This window comes from Babylonia areolata, chromosome 20 (genome assembly GCF_041734735.1).
Source record: "Babylonia areolata isolate BAREFJ2019XMU chromosome 20, ASM4173473v1, whole genome shotgun sequence".
In the NCBI taxonomy this organism is placed as follows: Eukaryota; Metazoa; Mollusca; class Gastropoda; order Neogastropoda; family Buccinidae; genus Babylonia; species Babylonia areolata.
In genome coordinates this window covers 13,464,040-13,485,222 of record NC_134895.1, presented here as the reverse complement: position 1 = coordinate 13,485,222, position 21,183 = coordinate 13,464,040, and the positions used below count along the sequence as shown (strand labels likewise).

General features: G+C 43.2%; 2 protein-coding genes across 2 annotated transcripts in view; both read right to left on the bottom strand.

Moving 5' to 3' along the window:
• Positions 1-3,071: 3,071 nt before the first annotated feature.
• On the bottom strand, positions 3,072-10,546 carry LOC143295219 (uncharacterized). The gene has a single exon (XM_076606793.1). It carries the CDS (start codon positions 10,544-10,546, stop codon positions 9,305-9,307), a length of 1,242 nt encoding a protein of 413 aa, XP_076462908.1. The 3' UTR covers positions 3,072-9,304.
• A 120-nt stretch (positions 10,547-10,666) lies between these two features.
• LOC143295218 (phenolphthiocerol/phthiocerol polyketide synthase subunit C-like) overlaps positions 10,667-21,183 on the bottom strand; it is a 14,359-nt gene continuing 3,842 nt past the window's right edge. Inside the window, exons 2-7 of the mRNA XM_076606792.1 lie at positions 20,860-21,068; positions 20,107-20,267; positions 17,675-17,878; positions 16,892-17,073; positions 15,153-15,327; positions 10,667-14,558 (exon numbers count right to left, since the gene is read on the bottom strand). Of these exons, the coding sequence (XP_076462907.1) occupies positions 10,669-14,558; positions 15,153-15,327; positions 16,892-17,073; positions 17,675-17,878; positions 20,107-20,267; positions 20,860-21,068 (4,821 nt within the window). The 3' untranslated portion in view covers positions 10,667-10,668. The remainder of the gene's footprint in view (positions 14,559-15,152; positions 15,328-16,891; positions 17,074-17,674; positions 17,879-20,106; positions 20,268-20,859; positions 21,069-21,183) is intronic.

Genomic DNA, 21,183 nt, shown 5'->3' with positions numbered 1-21,183 from the left:
AACAAAGTGGACAATACATTACACTGTCATAAAGTGGGAAAGATAATGTTTTTTTTTTTTTTTGTGTTTTTTTAAATTTATTTTTTAGGTAGATAGGCAGTGGTGTTGATTGATTGTTTCTCGGAGTGAGTTCTACAGAGTGGCGCATGAGTAAACCAAACTGGCCGTTTGAACAAATCATTTCTTGGGATTGGGATCTGGACTTTTGGGGGTGATTCCTTTATGAATTTACCGAAAATTTGTTTATTAGTGTTGGTGGTACATTTCCTGTCATAATCTTATGCAATGTTATTCCGTTGTTGCACTCTAATCTACAGATCAGAGGGAGAATATTTACTTAATAGTCTGGGTCCAAAACTGAGGAAAGTCTTTTCTAGGTGTACCAGCTTGAGGCCCCGTTTATGAAGATTTAGTAGGCTTCATGGTGTTCGTACTGGCGGAGTCCCATAGTGTTGATGCGTAATTCATTGTAGACTGGATATATGCTTGGAAAAACAACAACAAAAAACAAAAAACAAAACAAAAAAAAAACCCCAACAACAAACAAACAAACAAAACAACAACAACAAAAAAAAAACCCCAAACCAACAACAACAAAAATTCCGTGAGTGTAGGTCAAGAAAGTACTTTATTTTGGACAGTTGATGGTTCTTCTGAGCTGTCTTTTTGCAAAGGGAAGGTATGTGAGGAATCCCAGTGCCGCGGAGATTGTTGTCTATTATGACTCCCAGAACGTTGTTATCACTAACCTGTTTAACTCTTTCCATACGAACGGCGAAAGAGACGACGTTAACAGCGTTTCACCCCAATTACCATCATCAAAATATTGCAAGCGGAAGGCTCTTATACTGAAGACGTGAATGTTGACAAAGAATACCACAATTCTGACGACGGAAGCTAAAGGTTGGGTCATTCAGACACCCACTGGATATCCGAGGGGTCTGTGTAGAGGAGAAGAGAGGAATGGCCGTACTGAGTGAGTTAATAGGTTCATTTTTACGTTGGATGGAAGGAAATTTATCGACAGTGTTTTGCCTCTTTTGTCTGGTGGTGATCAACATGCATTTGTTTTTTTTTTTTTGTGGATGAAGAGACTTGTGGTTAAGTTCAGTACATTGAACGAGTTCACCAGTACTTTCTTGTAAGTCTTTTTGCAAGAGCGTTGATATCAGTATGGGATGTGTGGATGGTTGTATCATCCGCAAAGAGTTCGCACGCGGATTTTATATGGAGAGGCAGGTCATTTATGTATATTGAGAATGGTAAAGGGCCTAAAGTAGACCCCTGAGGAACGCCATAGTCGAGTGCTGCTAGCGCGGAGACTCATGAACACAGTGTCACGGTCACGCATTGTTGCCTGTTTGTGAGATACAATTGAAGTAAACTAAGACAACTGGTTGCCAGTCCACATAGTTCAGAGTTTTCTGAGTAAGAGGTTATGGTCTATCACATCAAATGCTTTTTTGAAATCAACAAAACAGAACACCGCATTATCTGTCGTTATTGATATTGGCAAGCCAGTCATCTATAAGATTTACTAATGCTGTGTGGCATGAGTATTTTTTCTCTTAAACCAAACTGAGCTGGATGTAAAAGCTCACTGACAAGAAAGTGATGAGAAATATGTTTGCTTATGTGCTTTTCTAGTGGTTTCGAAAGAACAGAAATAAAGGAAACTGACCAATAGTTTGAAGGATCGGAGGTGTCCCCTGATTTGTAAACAGGAATAACCTTTGCTTTCTTGAATGCGTTCGGAAAGTAGTTTTTGTCAATATACAGATTATAAATGTACGTTAATGTATCCGTAAAAACTCCGGGAGCGGCTAGTTTGAGAATTCTGCTGTCGATGCCATCCAGTCCGTCCGCGGGCTCCTGTCTGTTTTAGACTGATAAGGTAGTAATAAATTTCAAAAACCTTTATGGGCGGAATATTTAACTTGACTGAGGTGTTCTTATCACGGCAGTATTATTTTAACACAAAGAGAAGGACAGACTGACATAAAGAGAAGGACACACAGACACAAAGAAGGACCGACAGACACAAAGAGAAGGACAGACAGACACAAAGAGAAGCACAGACAGACACAAAGAAAGACACACAGATACACAAAAGGACAGACAGACACAAAGAGAAAGACAGACAGACACAAATAGAAGGACAGACAGACACAAAGGACAGACAGACACAAAGAAGGACACACAGACACGGCAAAGAAGGACGGACAGACACAAAAAGAACTGAGGACAGACAGACACAAAGAAGGACAGACAGACACAAAGAGAAGGACAGACAGACACAAAGAAGGACAAACAGACACAAAGAAGGACAAACAGACACAAAGAGAAGGACACACAGACACAAAGAGAAGGACAGACAGACACAAAGAAGGACACACAGACGCAAAAAAGGACAGACAGACACAAAGAGAAAGACAGACAGACACAAAGGACACATAGACAAAAGAGAAGGACACACAGATACAAAGAGAAGGACAGACAGACACAAAGGACACACAGACACAAAGAAGGGACAGACACACAGAGAAGGACACACAGACACAAATAGAAGGACACACAGACACAAAGAAAGACACACAGACACAAAGAAGGACACACAGACACAAAGAAGGACACACAGACACACAAGAAGGACGGACAGACACAAAAAGAAGGACACACAGACACAAAGAAGGATGTACAGACACAAAGAAGGACATACCGACACAAAGAGAAGGACGGACAGACACAAAGAAGGACACACAGACACGGCAAAGAAGGACGGACAGACACAAAAAGAAGGACAGACAGACACAAAGAAGGACAAACAGACACAAAGAGAAGGACACACAGACACAAAGAGGACACACAGACACAAAGAGAATGACTGACAGACACAAAGAAGGACACACAGATACAAAGAGAATGACACAGACACAAAGAAAGACACACGGACACAAAGGATGGACAGACACAAAGAGGTCAGACAGACAGACACAAAGAGAAGGACACTCAGACACAAAGAGAACATGAAATAGGTAGGCCTTACAAAAGGACCCGAGGAACAAACGATATCAAATGGTGCCACTGATCTTTATTATTTTCAAACTCTGTGAAAACGATATCATATGGCCTCAAACTGATATTTATCATTTTCAGTTACACAAGCATTAACAAAAATCGTACACACACACACGCACGCAAGAACACACACACACACACACACACGTACACGCACACATACTTTAATTAAAGCGGTAGTACATTATTTGTAGATCCCACGACGTGCAAATACAAAATAAGAGTGCACATGCAAGCACTCGTGATGGTGCTGTGTCGGATAAAAATTTAACTGTTAAGTGAATTTACATCGCAAAATTCATGCTAAGTGATCAAAGATCACTTGGGCCAGAGAGACGCGGGAAAGCGTGAGATCCTACGGGGAGGGAGAGGAAAGGAGAGAGAGAGAGAGAGAGAGAGGGAAATGATTTCTGTAATCAACTGCAGATCCAAAAAACCGTTCCCGGAGATCAAAGAAGAGGAACAATAAGTACACCAGGAGAAAAACAGCAACAAAACACAAAAACCCCAAACAAACCAAACAAGCAGCGTTGGAAAGGAAATTTGGGAACACGTGCTGAATATCATCATTATTCCTGTTAACAGTCACCAGGGTCAAAAAAAAAAAAAAAAAAAAAAAAAAAGGTCATCGTGACAAATACATCAATTCAACTACCTCAGTGCAGATTTCGAGACGTGATATACCTCAGCATAGTACAGGTGGACAGTGCACAGTGAAGCAAGATGTACTTATACATACATGAAACAATTTTTAACATAGAAAATGATAATTATGAATCATGATATTGATTTTTGTTGTTCAGTTCTTGGCGAGACATATTATGATATCTACTTCATTTCTGCTACTGTCCACACAGAAAACATTCTTTGCTTTTATCTTGTAAAAAACCCACAAAAAACATAGGCTATAAGCTCTTTAGTTTCATACACATGAAACACGTGGATGTTGTTTGTTGTTGTTGTTCTTTTGTGTGTGTGTGGTTTTTTTCTCTCAAATAAAGCACACAAAAATTAGGCTATTGCTTTTTTTTCTGTTGTACATGGAAAATGTGGTCTGCAGCTCCTAAAAACAGAGCAGACAATGAAGTCTACACCCCTAACAATAGACGTTGGACAAAGCGAAGTCTGCACCCTTAATAAACTACAGACAAAGGATAGACAATAGTCTGTGACACTAAACTATAGACATAGGACAGCCAATAGTTTCAGTTTCAGTTTCACTTTCTCAAGGAGGCGTCACTGCGTTCGGACAAATCCATACACGCTACACCACATCTGTTGAGCAGATGCCTGACCAGCAGCATAACCCAACGCGCTTAGTCAGGCCTTGAGTGCATGCTTACATATTCGTGTACCTATGAAAGTGGATTTCATTTTACGTAATTTCGCCAGAGGACAACACTCTCGTTGCCATGGGTTCTTTTTCAGTGCGCCAAGTGCGTGCTGCACACGGGACCTCGGTTTATCGTCTCATCCGAAAGACTAGACGCTCAGTTTGATTTTCCAGTCAAACTTAGGAGAAAGGGCGAGAGCGGGATTCGAACCCACACCCTCACGGACTCTCTGTATTGGCAGCTGAGCGTCTTAACCATTCTGCCACCTTCCTCCTAAAAGTCCAATAAAGTCCGTACATCTAAATTATATAAGTAATACAGACAATGAAGTCTGTGTCTCTAAACTATAGACGCACGACAGACAAAGTCTGCAGACTTAAACTACAGACATAGGAATTACAATGAAAAATATGTACCCCTAAAATATAGACACGTCAGTCACTATTACTCAAAAGACACTTTCCACAAGAGTTTCTTCTTTTCGTCACACACACAACCACACTTGTACACTGTTCACACTATACAGCTTTCACATTCAGCCAGTGAGTAAAAAAAAAAAGAAAAGAAAAACAAAACTCTTGTAATCTAACACACACACACACACACACACACACACACACACACACACACACACACACCACTCACATAAGAACACGTTATGATTTTATACTATGTACATGTTACACTTTTCAATTGAATGCATAATTTCAAATTAAAACAAAAATGCACACTAAAACACCACCCCCCTTTTTTTTACACAACAATTTGAGTATTCAGAGAGAAAGAGAGAGAGAGAGAGAGAGAGAGATGGGGGAGGGGGAACACTGAGACCTTTGTCCCAACAAAGGTGAGGCCTACTACATTTCCCAAACCGCTTGACACATGTGGAAGTGCCGTTGATCTTTGCCCGACTGTCAAAAGGAGGGGATCGGCCTTCCTTTCCTTTCAGGTGTGACCAGGGGGTTGGGCTAGTGAACAGGAGGCTTCTTTGTTCAGGAGGACCAGAAAATCCTGGCTCCATTTCACTGTTCAGCTACTATAAATAGGTCAGGCCACTTCCTTGCCTTCGCTTCAGCGAATAATTTTCCACACACAAAAAAGAAAGAAAAGAAACAAGAATAAAGAAAAAAAGAAAAAAAAAGAAAAGAAAAGAATAGAAAAAAGAATTAAAAAAAGGAAAAAAAAAGAAAAAAAAGAAAAAAGAAAAATGCTGTTCAGCGTGAAGACCCTTCTCTATTCTCACTGATTCATTTGCAATGATAATAATACGAATGGTACGTAACCATTTCTATGCAAGGAAAATGTTCTGCTGTGTGGAAACATCATCTGTTCTTTTAGGCCTACCGATTTATTTGACATATAAGAAAAGAGCTATATCTATCTATCTATGATGTGAACATTTCGATTTGCTTTCGATTTTGCTTGCCACACAAGAAAAATGTTAAAGGCATCGTGTGTGAAAGCTGCTTCTGATCAAAGGCCTTCCGATTTATTTACCACATAAGAAAAAGAAGAAGACAAAAAATTGGTGTGTGAGAACACCCTTTGATCTAAGGCTTCCCATTTATCTGTAATACAAGAAAAATGCTGTATAAGATGTGTGGAAACTTGTTCTGAACTCGTCTACCACCGCTCCTTCCACTGTGTTTTCATATGAATACAACGCCTATGAAACACAATTTCACAATATCTTTGGTTACATTTGCAAGACGTATAGAAAATATTCGTTGCCTTATTTGCAACAGAGCATATTCAAAATTAATCACGTTTTCTACTTTAGTCATCCTTCCAAACCTAAAATAAAAGCTTCATGTTTTAACATGTGGAGCATAGCAAAGCCTACGCAAAACATGTGATTATACAATATATGAAAATACAATTTCCTTTTTTTTCATGTCTGCTAAACATAGAATGATTCTATGTTTCATCAAGCAAACTTTAAACAATTCAGTAGAAAACCATTTGAAAACAAGTACACTGTTACAGAGGCACCAGAATCCATCTAGCAATCGTCAAAACGTCAAGGCGAACAAAGGTAATATCGGTATAACTGAGTTATGATTATATTCTCAGTTCTACGAGGCATTGTGAAAACAATAAACACACCACAGCAATTTTGATACCATCGGTTATGTAACCGACAATTTCAACGAATAAGATACCTGAAAATTCTACTTGAAAAATAAAACTGCTTCATCAAAGCTTTGAATTAAAAAGAAGAAGAAGAAGATGAAGACAAACCAAAAAAAAAAAAAAAAAAAACCCAACGTGTTCCAAGGTTATGGTGCCTCTGCTTTGTGCATAACCAAGCAAGCATTCCGATGAATGGACCTGCACACGTGCCATATAAACAGAAACATGTCCCAGGCCACATCCAGCTCGGGATATAGGCCTGTGTAAAACAGCATCTGTGATAGGTACCCATGTTGCACCTGCTCGTTGTCTTTCAAACTGACCCACCTTAACAACTATTCACAGTGGAGCCACTGACAGGACTAAAACGAGGTAAGATGGCCAGAAAACACACACAGCAATAAAAATTCAACATATCATATCATGGTGAAAAAAGAGAGAGAAGAAAACAAGAAAAAGAATTGACTGAAACAAAGTAAATCACTCAAATTTCGGCAATGTCTCAGTTTAAAACTGGAACCAAATGGCAAACATCATAATTATGACCAATCAGAGAGAATGACTGACTGACTGACTGAATGAATGAATCTTTATTTTCCAACGGTGAAGATATTAGCACTTTGGCCGACTTACACATCTGCCGTTGTTCTAGATATATATATATATATATATATATATATATATATATATATATATCGGAGTAATCAATAGAGATATTCGACATTTGCGTCTCTTTCGCAAGCATGCCTGTTACATGAAGAAAACGTGACCGATGAGGACAAAATAATGATTAACATGAAAGATCTGTTCAAAACTGTTTTTGATATTTCCAGTGGCAAAAACTTTTGATATTACCAGTAGCGAAAACGTCATGATACTGCAATAAAATAATGATGACATTTCTCGTTGTGCACGATACTGCTGTGTACATGATGGAAGCAGTACAATAGAGGTAATCGAAATAATGTTTCAACAGCTATCAAAAGTCAAGATTTGTATACGACATAGACTATACAATATATATATATATATATACAAAACATAAAATATATAATCTCCTTATTTTCGTGTCTATAAAACATTGACAAAATGTATGCATATTCAACAGCTGCATCAACACATGGGCAATGGGGTACTAAAAGCAAACGAACAAATGAACGAACTATATATAGGACGGACGCATTAGCCGAGTCGTTAAAGCGCTGGGTCTGAGCGTCCCGGGTTCGAATATCTGTAACGGCGCCTGGTGGGCAAAGGGTGGAGATTTTTCCAATCTCCCTGGTCAACATTTGTGCAGACCTGCTTGTGCCTGAACCCCCTTCGTGTGTATTCGCAAGCAGAAGATCAAATATGCGCGTTAAAGATCCTGTAATCCATGTCAGCGTTCGGTGGATTATGGAAGCAGGGGGAGGGGGGCGGAGGAAATTTCATCCTCATATGCGTTTGGGAAATAACATAAGTGCTACTGAAAAGAATGAACTGGCGAAGCTTATGGTGACATCAGCAAGATTTGTTGAATAACACAGAAATACACATAAGGCAACACAATTTTCTTTTCTTTCTGAATGGGGACATTGAAGCTTGGGAGTTGGCTGGGGGTGGGGTGGGGGGAAAAGACAATAGTATCCACAATCATCTGAACTTTGTGTCAAATAAAGTGAAAATAATCCGATCTTTCAGCTCAAAATAACCCTCTTTACTTTTAACACACTTTAATAACCACTGTTTGTGTTTTCAACATAATTAATTAAAGGGTGGCTGACAAGTGAGTGTGGATGATACACAACTATCAGTAAAATCATCAATATAGCAAACATTTATCTCCACACGATGTACCAAAACACAACATACATCGCCAAAATAACGCATTTTAAGCATACTCAGGCTACGCAACTCATCAAAATAATGTTTTCTTAAAACATTCAACTTTGCCGGTTCCGAAAACCATGGCTGGACTTTCTGTACAAGCGAAATTCCGAACAACACTGAAGTCTCAGCACTGGAAAAAGGCAATAACACCTTACTAAATTCATGTCATTCACAGTCTCAGTAAAGCAATTTCGACGTTTGGGTCAGATTTGATAGAAAGAAATACATGGGCTTATGAATGGGGAGAGAAAAAAACGTGACAAGGAGAATGCTTTCTACGTCATTCATCGTCATCATCGCCACAGCATTTTAACAATTAATATAAAAAAAATATTAGAACCCACCCTGAGCTGTCCTGTTGGTTGCAACATGAACAACATGAATTCAGTCAGCACCTGTACGACATCCCAATCGATGCCCAAATGTTAGAAAAACAAACAATAAACACCCAGAAACAAAAACAAAAATTAGAACACCCAGACACAACAAATCAAATGACCTACTACAGTCGTCAATAGTCAGCCAATGCAAACATAATCCATAAAAATGTTATTGTGATAATGTACATCAATCAATAGCATGACATTGATACCGTCAGAACAGCAATGCATTAATAAGATGAGTTACAAGAAGTCTTTATGTTGGACACCTTGATACGAACTGACAACCTTCTGAATGCGAACTCGGCATTCTTCCGTCTGTGTTAACCAAGCACCCAGGTTCACTTTATCAGTTGATGGGCATTAATGTGCATGATTGTTTATTTTCCATCATGTTCAGAGCTATACTGCATACGGTAGAGAGTTCAGTTTTGCTTCCGGTACTGTTCTGGGATGAGTTGATGTGTATCATCAATACAGTACTGAGCATCGAGGTTTCCGATTGCCTCCTCAAAATTGTGTTTTCTCAGCAAGTCCACTGTCACTGGCATACTGGTCAAGTACTCTGGCAAGGGACCTGACGGTGGCTTCCTCAGTAATTATCTCTACGATCGGGATTTTGAAGCCAGTGTCTTGCTGAATTTCATCCAGTAGCCGGTTGGCAGACAAAGAGTCCATGCCCATGGCGGTCAGTGAAACGTCACGTGACAAGTGAGTCACCTGCACCAAATGACTGACCCGTTCAGTCACGTACGACTCGTATGCCTGAAACCGTTCTTGGGGACTCAAAGACTTGACCCTTGACATGTCCACGGAACTCTGAATGAAGGTCTGGTTTCTGACACTGGTGGGCGGGGCAAACTTCCCGAATCTGAGGACGACTGGCTGTGCCTGGGTTGCTGAGTACAGTTTTTTGGCATACAGCGTGGGGTCTATTCTGGCCGGGACTGTCTGGGTCTGCTTTGTACACAGAACTGTTGCCAATGTGCTGGATATTTCTTGATGGCCAGGGATGTGAAATCCAGCAGACTTCATTTTCTCCTGCAGGACATCCTGTTGGTCAAGGATTCCCGTGTCCAGTGGCCCCCAGTTGATGGTCTGTGCAGCCAGCCCAAGATGGTGTCGGTACCAGGCCAGTCCGTCCAGAAAAGCATTGCCAGTGACATAGTTAGCTTGGCCTGGGTTGCCCAAGACAGACACGATGGAAGAATGCAGAACAAAGTGATCCAGTGGCCTTTTCTTGGTGAGCTGGTGGAGGTTCCATGCACCTTTCACTTTTGGCATGAGGACTCTCTCAAAATCTTCTTTTCTCATGGCCAGGAAAGAACTGTCCTTCAGCACAGCTGCTCCCATGAAGACCCCACGAAGCTGAAAGCTGGATGAATCAATCTTTGTGAAGATCTGCCGCAAAGATTCAAAAGAAGTGATGTCTGCTTGGTAGGTTTTGATCTGACATTTATACTGCCGTGAGAGTTTGTCTGTGGCAGCTGTTTTGTCAGCAGATGGGGTGCTTCTGTTGATGATAGCAATGCATCCAGCATTGTGGCGGGCAAGGAACTCCACACAGATCCACCCAAGGCCTGTCAGTCCTCCAACCACAACGTAAGCAGCATCTTTCTTAAAACGTGTTTCTGTGGGGGAGAAGCCTTTCTGTGCGTCAGCCGTGTGTTTGCGGAACTGAATGAGCTTGTTAATGTCAGCCATGTTTGTCTTTGCAGCATTGGGATGCAGTGTCCTGGCAAGTTCTTTCATGCACGATGCATTAGTGTTGATCCATGACTGCACTTGTGGGACAGTCTTCTTGAGATTAGTTGGATGGAACAGTGTCTGCGTGTCTAGAAGTGTCAGTTCAACGTCCCGTCTGTTGCAGATCATCACTGAGTAGGCTTCAGGAGACATGAGAGACGTGTAGTCACCAGACGTTCTGCTCGTTGCCAGCGGGTTGCGACAAACGATGTCAAGTGTTTGTCCATGTACACCATGCTGATCACATCTCCCGAGAAACCCACTGAATTCTCAAGGTCCTCAAGCAAAACAATATTCACATTCTGCTCCATCATTTTGTCTGATGCGACACAGAGCATTTTCAGCAGCTCTGCTGAATGGCATGTTGCTGTGGAAGCCAGTATTGTCAAGTCCTGTACCTGAACGTTTCGGCGTAGTTCCCACATGACAACCAGTTTGGTGATGTCACCCAGTTCATAGTCAGGTATCTGTGCAGTGGGTAGAACAGTTTCAGCAGGTACGACGACTTCTGATTTCATCGTCACTGGACAGCAGCAGGCCACTTCAATCTCTGGACTTTCTGAAGAAAAACCTTTCATTTCTATCGCGACCATCATTTGCCTGGAATCTGCTGTTGACTGTTGTGAGTGTTTCCTGATGAACAAAATGTCACCTCCGGATACAAAGTCTTGTACTTGTAGAACAACAGATGTCTGTTCTGAAGCATGAGTCAGGGGCTGATAATCAAGCGCAAGAAGATGGTCTGCAGCTTGTGTATTCCTTCCATTGACTTCTTCAGTTCCTGTCACGTGAGAACCAGACTGGGGTGAACTGCTATCTTTCACCACCTGGTTGGCAAACACGCCATCCGGTGTGATCATCAGTTCAGGGTAACTCTCCACACTTTCAGTATCTGACAGATAGCTGAAAACACCTGGCAGGTAGAGCCCGTTCAAGCCGGAAGGAAAACACAGATCCACAGCTGTGATATTGCTGTAAACTCTTTCCAGGACGATGGTTCTCACGAGTCCCCACACAGCTGTGGCCACAGGATTGATCTTGGTGCTGTCTGCATTCCTTGCAGCTGAAGGCCAGGCGTGGGTTGTGCACACATAGAAACCAATGTTGAGAGACATAGTCTTCAGTGTCTGCAGGATAACCTGAATCACGTGACACAATGTGACCACTCTGTCCTGGACTGCACTCCCTTCTGTGTCGTCTCCAGTGTCTTCTGAGCAGATCAACACCACACCTGACGGAGGATGACTGACCATTTTCTCTTTTATCTCATCGCCCAGATTTTCGCCAGCTGTCTCGTTCAAGAAGCTAACAGCAATGCAGTGGCCATTGTTGTGAACGATGTCATTGTCAGTGACAAATAGAAAGGTGGTACTTGGAGAAGGCTCTCTCTGTTTTCCATTCAGAAAGAAGGCTGGGGGTGTATCCACAATCCTGTTCCACTCTGTTGTGAGATGTGTCAACACTGGTTCCTGTGTTTGTGTCTGCAGAAACTGAATGACAAAATCAACTGAGTCTGCGATGACCTGACCTGTAGGGGACAACAACTGCTGGTCAAAGACGCACTGCTTGGCGCTGACTTGCTTCAGACGTGTGTAGACGTACATGAGGGGCTCAACCTGTCGGTGAACAACCAGGTGGCCGATACTCTTTGGCAAAATGGCTTTACCTGGCAAGTTTCCATTTTCCATGATGACCAGTGCAGTTGACTGAAGCATGTTGTCCAAAATGCTGGGGTGGAGGCATGTGGACATTATTTCTTCTTGAATAGAGTCTGTTGGTTTCAAAACAGCCAAACATTCCCTTGATGTCTTGCAAGCCTGCTCCAGCAGGGAGTAGGTTGGTCCATACTGAAATCCAAACTTATGCAAGTCAGAGTATATGTCACTTTTGTCAACAACGTTCTTGCATTTTGCTCGGATGTAGTCTAGGTTCACAATCTCCTGATGTACTGGCCCACACTCTCTCAGTTGAGCTGATGCCAGTCGTCGGTTTTCTCTTTTTATGATCAAAGTGGGAAGATCACCTTTGGTGGAGTTTTCACGGCTTTCAAATTCTGCTACAAGGTCAGTGACTTCACCTTTCTTTCTTACTGATGTGGCTTGTTCAAACTCAATGCTGACTGCTGGATGGGTGATGCCACAGTAGTGAGCGACAGCGAGACTCGCCTCAGCCATGAAGGCACCAGGAACTATGATCTTCCCAGAAAGTACGTGATCATAGACTGACGGGATGATCAGAGGTGAAATCATCAATCGGAATGACTTTGTGTTATCCCGAACAGGCCATGTGTACAAGTGATCCTTGTGGAAAAAATCCAAGCCTTCTAATACTGCGAGACGTGCTTCTGATTTCTCCACGTGATGCTTCTTGTTGAAGCAGTACCTTGGAACTTGCGTTAGCTCACTGCCCTCACTTCGCATAGCTGTCCATGCGATATCTATTCCTTCTTCATACAACATAATGGCCGCTTTGAGAAGTGTATCCATTTCAGGTGGTTTGAGCATGGAAGGCACAGCAGTGACTTTCTGACTGGGGAACATGTTTTTCAGGTGAGCTTGCAAGACAGGCCGCGGTCCAATCTCCAAAAAGACAGCTTTTGGAGATCCCCTGACAACTCCAGTCATGGCTTGATTGAGCAGGACAGGCTGTCTGATGTTCTTTGCCCAGTACTCAGCATCAGGAGAGGTGGTCAGAGGAGCACCAGTGACACTGGACTGCAGGTGTACTGAAGGTGGATGAGCAACTATTCCCTTCAACACTGTGCTCAGCTTCTCTGCACAGTGACTGACATGAGGACTGTGATAGGCAACACGGACAGGGAGATTTATGATCTGCGCTCCTGGATTCAGTCTGGTCTGCAGTGACCGTCTGACGCCTTGCATGACGTCAGAGGGGGCACTGATTGCACACGCTCTGCTGCTGTATTCTTGGGACACGCTTGCTCCCGGACCACATTCTGTCAGCACTCGTCGAACTTGGTCCACCTCCACATTCAAGACAACGATCATGGCGCCATTGGCTACCTCTGCCAACAACTGACTCCGGTAATAGATGATTTTCACTGCATCAGCCAGACTGAAACAACCTGCGGTGTAAGCAGCAGCCACTTCCCCAACGCTCTGACCCACTATATAGTTTGACTCAATCCCCAGACTCTTCCACACTGCAGCAAGGCCAACCTGACAGGCAAAGACAGCAATGGGATCCAACAGGCTGTCTTGGGAGGGATCTTCCTTCATCAGCCTTTCTGTCAGAGACCAAGGGACGTAGGCTGACAGATGCCTCTCTACTTCCACCACACTGTCTTTAAAGATCTGGTGCTGCACCAGCAGCTGTCGACACATTCCATCCCAACTGGTACCCATCCCACAGAAAACAAAGACGAGTTTTTGCTGGTTGGAGATGTCTGGCTCTGGCCACTGGTCATGAGAAAGTCTCTGTCCCACAGCATTCATCAGGTCCTGCATGTCCTTGGCGAGGAAGGCCGCTCTGTACAGATAGTGGTCCCTGCGCACAGTGCTGGTGTAGGACACATCATGGACATTCAGGTCAGAGGCGTCTGGGTCTCTGCACAGGTCTTCTAGACTACCCTTCAGTGACTGGACGCATTTCCCAGAAAAGCAAACGATGCAGGAACTAGCTGTGGTTTCTTTTCTGACAGGCTCCCTTCTAACAGACTGTAGTATCGCATGACAGTTGCTCCCGCCAAACCCAAAGCTGCTGCAACAAGTGAGTTTCTCAGGGGTGAGCCAAGGGACTGGAGCTTTAGGAATAAGGAGTTTGAAGTCAGTGAGATTGATATTGGGGTTGACCACTTCACAGTGGAGGGAGGGGACAATGGCGTTATTCTTCATCATCAGACACAGTTTAATGACACTTAGTGCCCCTGCTGCTGACTCTGTGTGACCAATGTTTGTCTTTACTGATCCTATGTAGCGGTGGCGAAGATGGCCACTCTCTTTCAGGAAAGACCCAACAGCATTCACCTCCACGGGATCCCCAGTTGGCGTCCCCGTCCCTACACACACACACACACACACACACACACACACACACACACACACACACACATTAAAGGCCTATAAGGAATTGAAGGTTGTGTCCTTTAGAAAAATGTTTTGTTTTTACGGAGGATGGAAAGAAATCACAATGCATATTATCATCATTATTCATAGAGTTTCAAACAGATACCGACAGTTACTGGAAAGAAAGTACAAGTTCCGACCCTGTAACCTTGTTCTGAACCACTTCATCCTGTGTTGTCTTTCAGGCTGCCCTGAGCTAGCTGCTGGACCTTCAGAACTGTGGTTCACTTACAGTCTGAATTCAGAAATACTTGAACTTGGAGAGTTGTCTCTTACCCGTGGTTATGATGTAGGAAAGGTCAGCAGTGTGAATCAGTCTGGTTTGATATTTTCTTATCATGTACAATGTCCGGAGAGTGATGGAACTGAAAAATGTAATCTACATAAAAAGATGTATGTATCACTCATGATACAGGAGTGTAGGTATAGGAGGAGTTAGGTGCAAAAAAAAAAAAAAAAAAAAAAAAAAGATGAGAGAGAGAGAGAGAGAGAGAGAGAGAGAGAGAGAGAGATGAACAGCAGCTGACCGTGAGCCTCAATGTACTCCAGCTGACTCAGGTCCACAGGGTACTTGTCATAAACATCCTTCAGCAGCTTCTTCTGTTGTTCCCCAGAGGGCGCTGTGACGGGCGTGACAGTACGGCCATCCTGATTGGTGCCTGTGCTGATGGTGGCCCAAACCTGGTCCCCGTCCCGTAATGCCTGGTGGGAAAAAGACCAATGAATAGTTCTACAGCTACACCAACCCGCCAAACTTATCGCAGACTGATAGCTGAGAGGAGTTGGGTTTGAGCCCCATCAACATTGGGATACATCAGCCCATGGTCGGCTCCTTCGAGTGTACTATGGGCTCAACGGGGAAGACTGCATCCACACAGTCGAGAACCATTCACTTAACAGATGTGCCTTTGGGATTATTGCTCAAATTTTCTTCACTTCAGGTTTATGTTTCTCTCAAGCCTGGTTTATGCGGGGATATATTTTGAAAATAAGCGTAAAATAGAGCCTTGTCACACAGTCCTAAACCTAAAATTTGTACAAAATCCAAAGCATCATCATCATCATCATCATCCTTTTCGTCAAAGATTGGAGGAAAAAGCTCCAAATATTGTGGCCTTTATTGGTCTGCTATTGTGGTGACTTTAGTTTAGGATCCCCTACACTTCCATGCTAGTTGTGAGTTCCTTGCTAAAGGTCTTTAGTGTCGGCAGGCTGGCGGGTGTCTGTCGCTAGAGGGACGTGATGGCGGTCTCCACTCCTGGGGGAAACGCTCTCTCAGTCTGGATCTGAGACTAAGTGATTATTGCCACCAGCACGGAGCGTTGTAGGTGGTGTCCTGTGTACTTTGAGTCAGATCCGACACTTCCGAACCAGCCTACACACGGCCACCCATCTCCCCCACACCACCATCCTTTCTATTAACTTTGAAGGGTGTGGGAGGTGGGGCGGTTTAGTCGCAGAATGGGGCGGGGGAGGAGATGGGTTGAGTGTGTTGGTTGTTGAGTGAATTCTGGAATTTTTGTGCATGTGTAATTGTGTGAGTAGTTTACAGTCAGAACATCGTTTTGCATGCAGCACATGTTCCTTGACCTGCCCAGTTTCACGTGATTTTTACTCACTGGATGCTGTTTAGCCAGCTTGTGAAGCTTTTATTTCTGTGCCCTAGCCTGAAGAAGCCTGAACTCAGTGAAAATTTGCTGCATTTCAACTGCAAGTTTTACAGATATGCAAAGACTACTGCTCTTTTTATCTATCTATCTATCAATCAATCTATCTATCTATCAAAAATGCAAGTCACTCAGTTAAAGCCACACACACACTTAAAGAGGTTATCACCGTTGCCATCACTGACATGAATGATTGGAAACGCTCACATACGCCGCAAGCATGCACAACTGCATGTGCGAGGCATCCTTTCGATTGTAACTCACAGCTTGTGTAACTAAAGTCAAGATTTTGAGCAGGCTGAGTTTCTCTGATGGCAGACCGCACCAAGCACTTCAGGCTATGATTCACGTCAGACAGAAAACACGTAGATCAAGTGTGATCATGCTGATGCAAAACGACTTCAAACGGATCTACATCAATCGTGGACAAAACAACAAACACCCCCCACCCCCCAACCAAAAACAAAACAAAAACAAACAAAACAAAACAACTGGACAAAAAAGAAAAACAAACAAACAAAAAACCCCAAACAAACAAAAACAAACAAAAAACATAAAACAAACAAACAACAACAACAACAACAAACAAAACCCCTCACGTCAGTCAGTCGTTTCAGAATGACGATGCCACAGCCTTCCCCCCGTGTGTAGCCGTCTGCCTTGTCAGAAAAGGTGTGGCACAGCCCGCTAGGGGAGATCATCCTCGCCTTGCTCAGGTGAACGAAGACATCCGGCAATAACATGCAGTTGACTCCGCCACATATCGCTTGGTCACAGTCTCCTGCAAAACACAGAGATAGATAGATAGATAGAGAGAGAGAGAGAGAGAGAGAGAGAGATGGGGTGAAGGAAGGGGGAGGGGGAGTAGGATTGAGAGATGTCGGTTTACGTTCTCATAACCACTGATAAAAATTAACTGGCACTACGAATGTGCATTGTTTTGCAAGATATATATATATAAAAGATGAATAAAGGAACGTGTGAACCATAGCGTCACCTATCGACTCAATCTATAACAGCAGACACGTCCCAAAGGACTAGGAGACTGTTCCAGTAATAAAAATAGCCAAGCTGAGGAGCTGTAGGTTTTGTCTTTTCTATAACATTTACCGACTGTTTGTTTTGTTTCTTTGTTTCGTTTGTTGTTTGTTATCCTTTTTTTTTTCAGGCGTGAATGTATATATGTACGTTTGAATGTGTAGTTACACCTTCAACAATAGCAACGTTAACAGAAAATAAACATGTTGAAAAAAAAAAAAAAAAAAAAAAAAACGTGAAAAATAAATGGCCAAGGGTTGATCTTGGAAACTAGAGACAGTTTACGCCCGATATATTGGAAACCATGATTTTACGTTTATCGGTAAATAAACCGAGAAAAGTACCAGCGTGGATGGCCTGGCAGCCCAGATGTATGGCGATGAGGGAGGAAGAGCAAGCCGTGTCGATCATCACACTGGGACCCAGCAGGTTGAACACATAGGACAGCCGACCCGACAGAAAGGAGTTGGCGCTGCTGGAAGCAGTGTAGCTCCCGATGTTGCTGCTGATTGCCGCAGAGCTGGAGCGATGGTCCGCGTTCATGGAACCTGTTGGGGGTGACAGTGCTGCGTAGGTTTAACTGTGCAACACCAAACCGTTCTTCATTCGGTTTAAACAAGAAAAATTGTTAGTTTCCGAATAATATTCTTGTTAAAAACAACAACAACAAAACAAAACAAAACACGGATAACGTTAAGAATACACAGATAACACAAAGAATATACGTGTAACATGAAAATAGTGGCACAAATAAATAAATAAATAAACAAGCAAATAAATAAGTAAATGACCAAATTAAATAAATGAATGAATAAATAGATACACAGTTACACGGATAACGCCAAGAATACACAGACGACACACATAACATACAGATGCGCTAACATGGAAATAGTGGCCCAAAACAAAGCAGATCGAACTAACATAATCGTTGTACCAATATGTACTGTGTTATTAGCACCATGAACGAGTGAATGAGTCACAATCCAAAGTTGTTGTTTTCGAAGTGGCTGAATCTTGCTGGAACAGCTACATCTTTCTCAATAGTTCTGTGTTCATGTGTTCATTTGATGTGGTGATGGTGGGATGACTGATGACTTGCGCGATGAGTTTGTTTAAAGTGAAGAGGAGTTGCGCAACGTCGACCTCACTCTCTCGTCCGGGTCCACCAGTTTCCAGTGGCAAGACTAAATCGAGACGACTGGAGGATGAGCACGGATGCAGTGGATGACCAAGATATCCTTTCGGTGTCTCATCTTGCTCTCTGCACTCCACAGTGCGTTGCTGTAACCGCCTTCCTCTCCGTTGAACCGATAGGTTTCTTCCGCAGGTTCTGCCGGATCCAGACTTCGCATGCATGGGTAGACACACCCCAGGGGCCAACTGCGTGTGGCATGCACACAGCACAGTGGAGCTATATGTAGCCCAAGGTAAAAAAACAACAACAAACAAACCAACAACAAAAACTACCAAGACGTCATTTTGATACACAAACAAAATTGAAGAATTTTTGTGCAGTGGTCAATAGTGATCAGCAGTGGCAAGTAAGGGTTAGTAATGGCCAACAGTAGCGGTCAGCTGATGGTCAAACCCTGTCAAGAATTCCCTATAATGCATAACCGTCACAAAGTGATGCAAAGTGAACCCTGATAGTGGTCAGCGGTGGTCAGTAGTTGTCAGACGGTGCTAAAAAAACCCGCGAAGACATAATGATGAACATATGTGATGACATAACGAAACCTGAGCAGTTTGGGGTTGCAGTCAATAGTGGTCAGCAGTGGTCCTACAACTGGGGGGGATAAAGACCCGGGGGAACAAAGACCCACAAAACGCAAATTTTGGGGAGAAATAGACCTGGGTGAATTGCCGCACCTGATGCAATTTCTCTTATTGAGATAGTAACCTTATTCTTATCTTGTCTTATCTTATCTTACCTGGGGGAACTTAGACCTGGGGGTACAAAGACCTGGGGGAACATAGTGATGCTTCTCTTCGAAACCACGGGTGATTGAAAATGATATGACAGTTCTGGGATCAGTGTTACAGTAAAAGAAACTACGGCAACGAAAGGGTTGTCCATGACAAAATTTAAACCACATGCAAAAGAACACTGTATAGGGAATCCCTTCACTATCAACCAGCGCTGTGGAGTTACCTATGTATACCCATAGTTCATTATCAATGTACTGTAAGAAATCCCTACATCATCAATACATTCATTATCAATCTGTACTGTGAGGAATCCCTTCATCATCAATACCTTCATTATCTATCTGTACTGTAAGGAATCCCTTCATTATCAATACCTTCATTATCAATCTGCACTGTGGGAAATCCATTCATTATCAATATCTTCATTATCAATCTGTACTGTGAGGAATCCATTCATTATCAATACCTTCATTATCAATCTGTACTGTAAGGAATCCCTTCATTATCAATCACTTCATTATCAATCCCTTCATTATCAATCTGTACTGAAAGGAATCCCTTCATTATCAACCCCTTCATTATCAATATGTACTGTAAGGATTATCAATCTGTACTGTAAGGAATCCCTTCATTATCAATCTGTACTGAAAGGAATCCCTTCATTATCAACTCCTTCATTATCAATATGTACTGTAAGGATTATCAATGTGTACTGTAAGGAATCTCTTATCAATGTGTGCTGTAAGGAATCCCTTCACCATCAACCTGTACTGTAAGGAATCCCTTCACTATCAACCTGTACTGAAAGGAATCCCGTCACTATCTGTCCGTGCTGTGGTGTTACCTATGTAGACGCCAGTCTTGGAGCCAGACAGCTGTTTCCTGGTGAAGCCAGCATCCTCCAGAGCCATGAAGGTGCAGTCGAGAAGCAGTCGCTGCTGAGGATCCATCTGACTGGCCTCGTAGTCATTGATCCCGTACAGACTGTTGTCAAACTCCTCAATGCTGTGGAACACACACACACACACACGCGCGCGCGCGCATCCGCGCACACACACACACATACACAGAATCATGAATAATCAATTAACACACACACTGAGGATCATGAATAATCAATCAGCACACACACAAACACAGATTCACAAACAAACACATACACACACAAAGGAAATGTCTGTGTGTTAATTATTTACGAGTCTCTCTCACTCTCTCTCTCTCTCTCTCTCTCTCTCTGTGAATGAAAGTCTTAGCCTTTGATAAAGACGCCTTTCTGCACGTATGCTGTGTGTGTGTGTGTGTGTGTGTGTCTGTGTGTGTGTGTCTGTGTGTGTGTGTCTGTGTGTATGTGTGCGCGCGCGCGCGTGTATGTGTGCGCGCGCGCGCGTGTGTGACTAGAAATCTCACCCTTTGATAAAGCCGCCTTTCTGCAAGTTGGCTGTGCGTGCGTGCGTGCGTGTGTGTGCGTGTGCGTGTGCGTGTGTGCGTGCATGAATGGAAGTCTTACCCTTTGAAAAAGCCGCCTTTCTGCACATAGGATGTGTGTGCGTGCGTGCGTGTGTGTGTGTGTGTATGTGTGTGTGAATGGAATTCTTACCCCTTGATAAAACCGCCTTTTTGCACGTAGGCTTTGCCGAAAGCATGGACATCGTCACTGAGGTAAGCAGCAGCGTTCCACCGATCTGGCGGCACATCCGTCACGTGACACTCCCCATTGACCAGCACGCGCCAAAAGTCCCGGATGTTGTCGGCGCCTGGCGTACGGCAGCCAATGCCCACGATGGCGATAGCGTCTTTAGTCCCGTCCTGTAAACGCGCGCGCGCGCGCGCGCGCACACACACACACACACACACACACACACACACACACACGCACGCACGCATGCACACACAGAGTTCAGTTCAGTTTAATTACTCAGGG

What these genes read in the sequence shown, in the direction of transcription:
- LOC143295219 (XM_076606793.1), bottom strand. Translation starts at nt 10,546, where the DNA reads ATGAAAGAACTTGCCAGGACACTGCATCCCAATGCTGCAAAGACAAAC.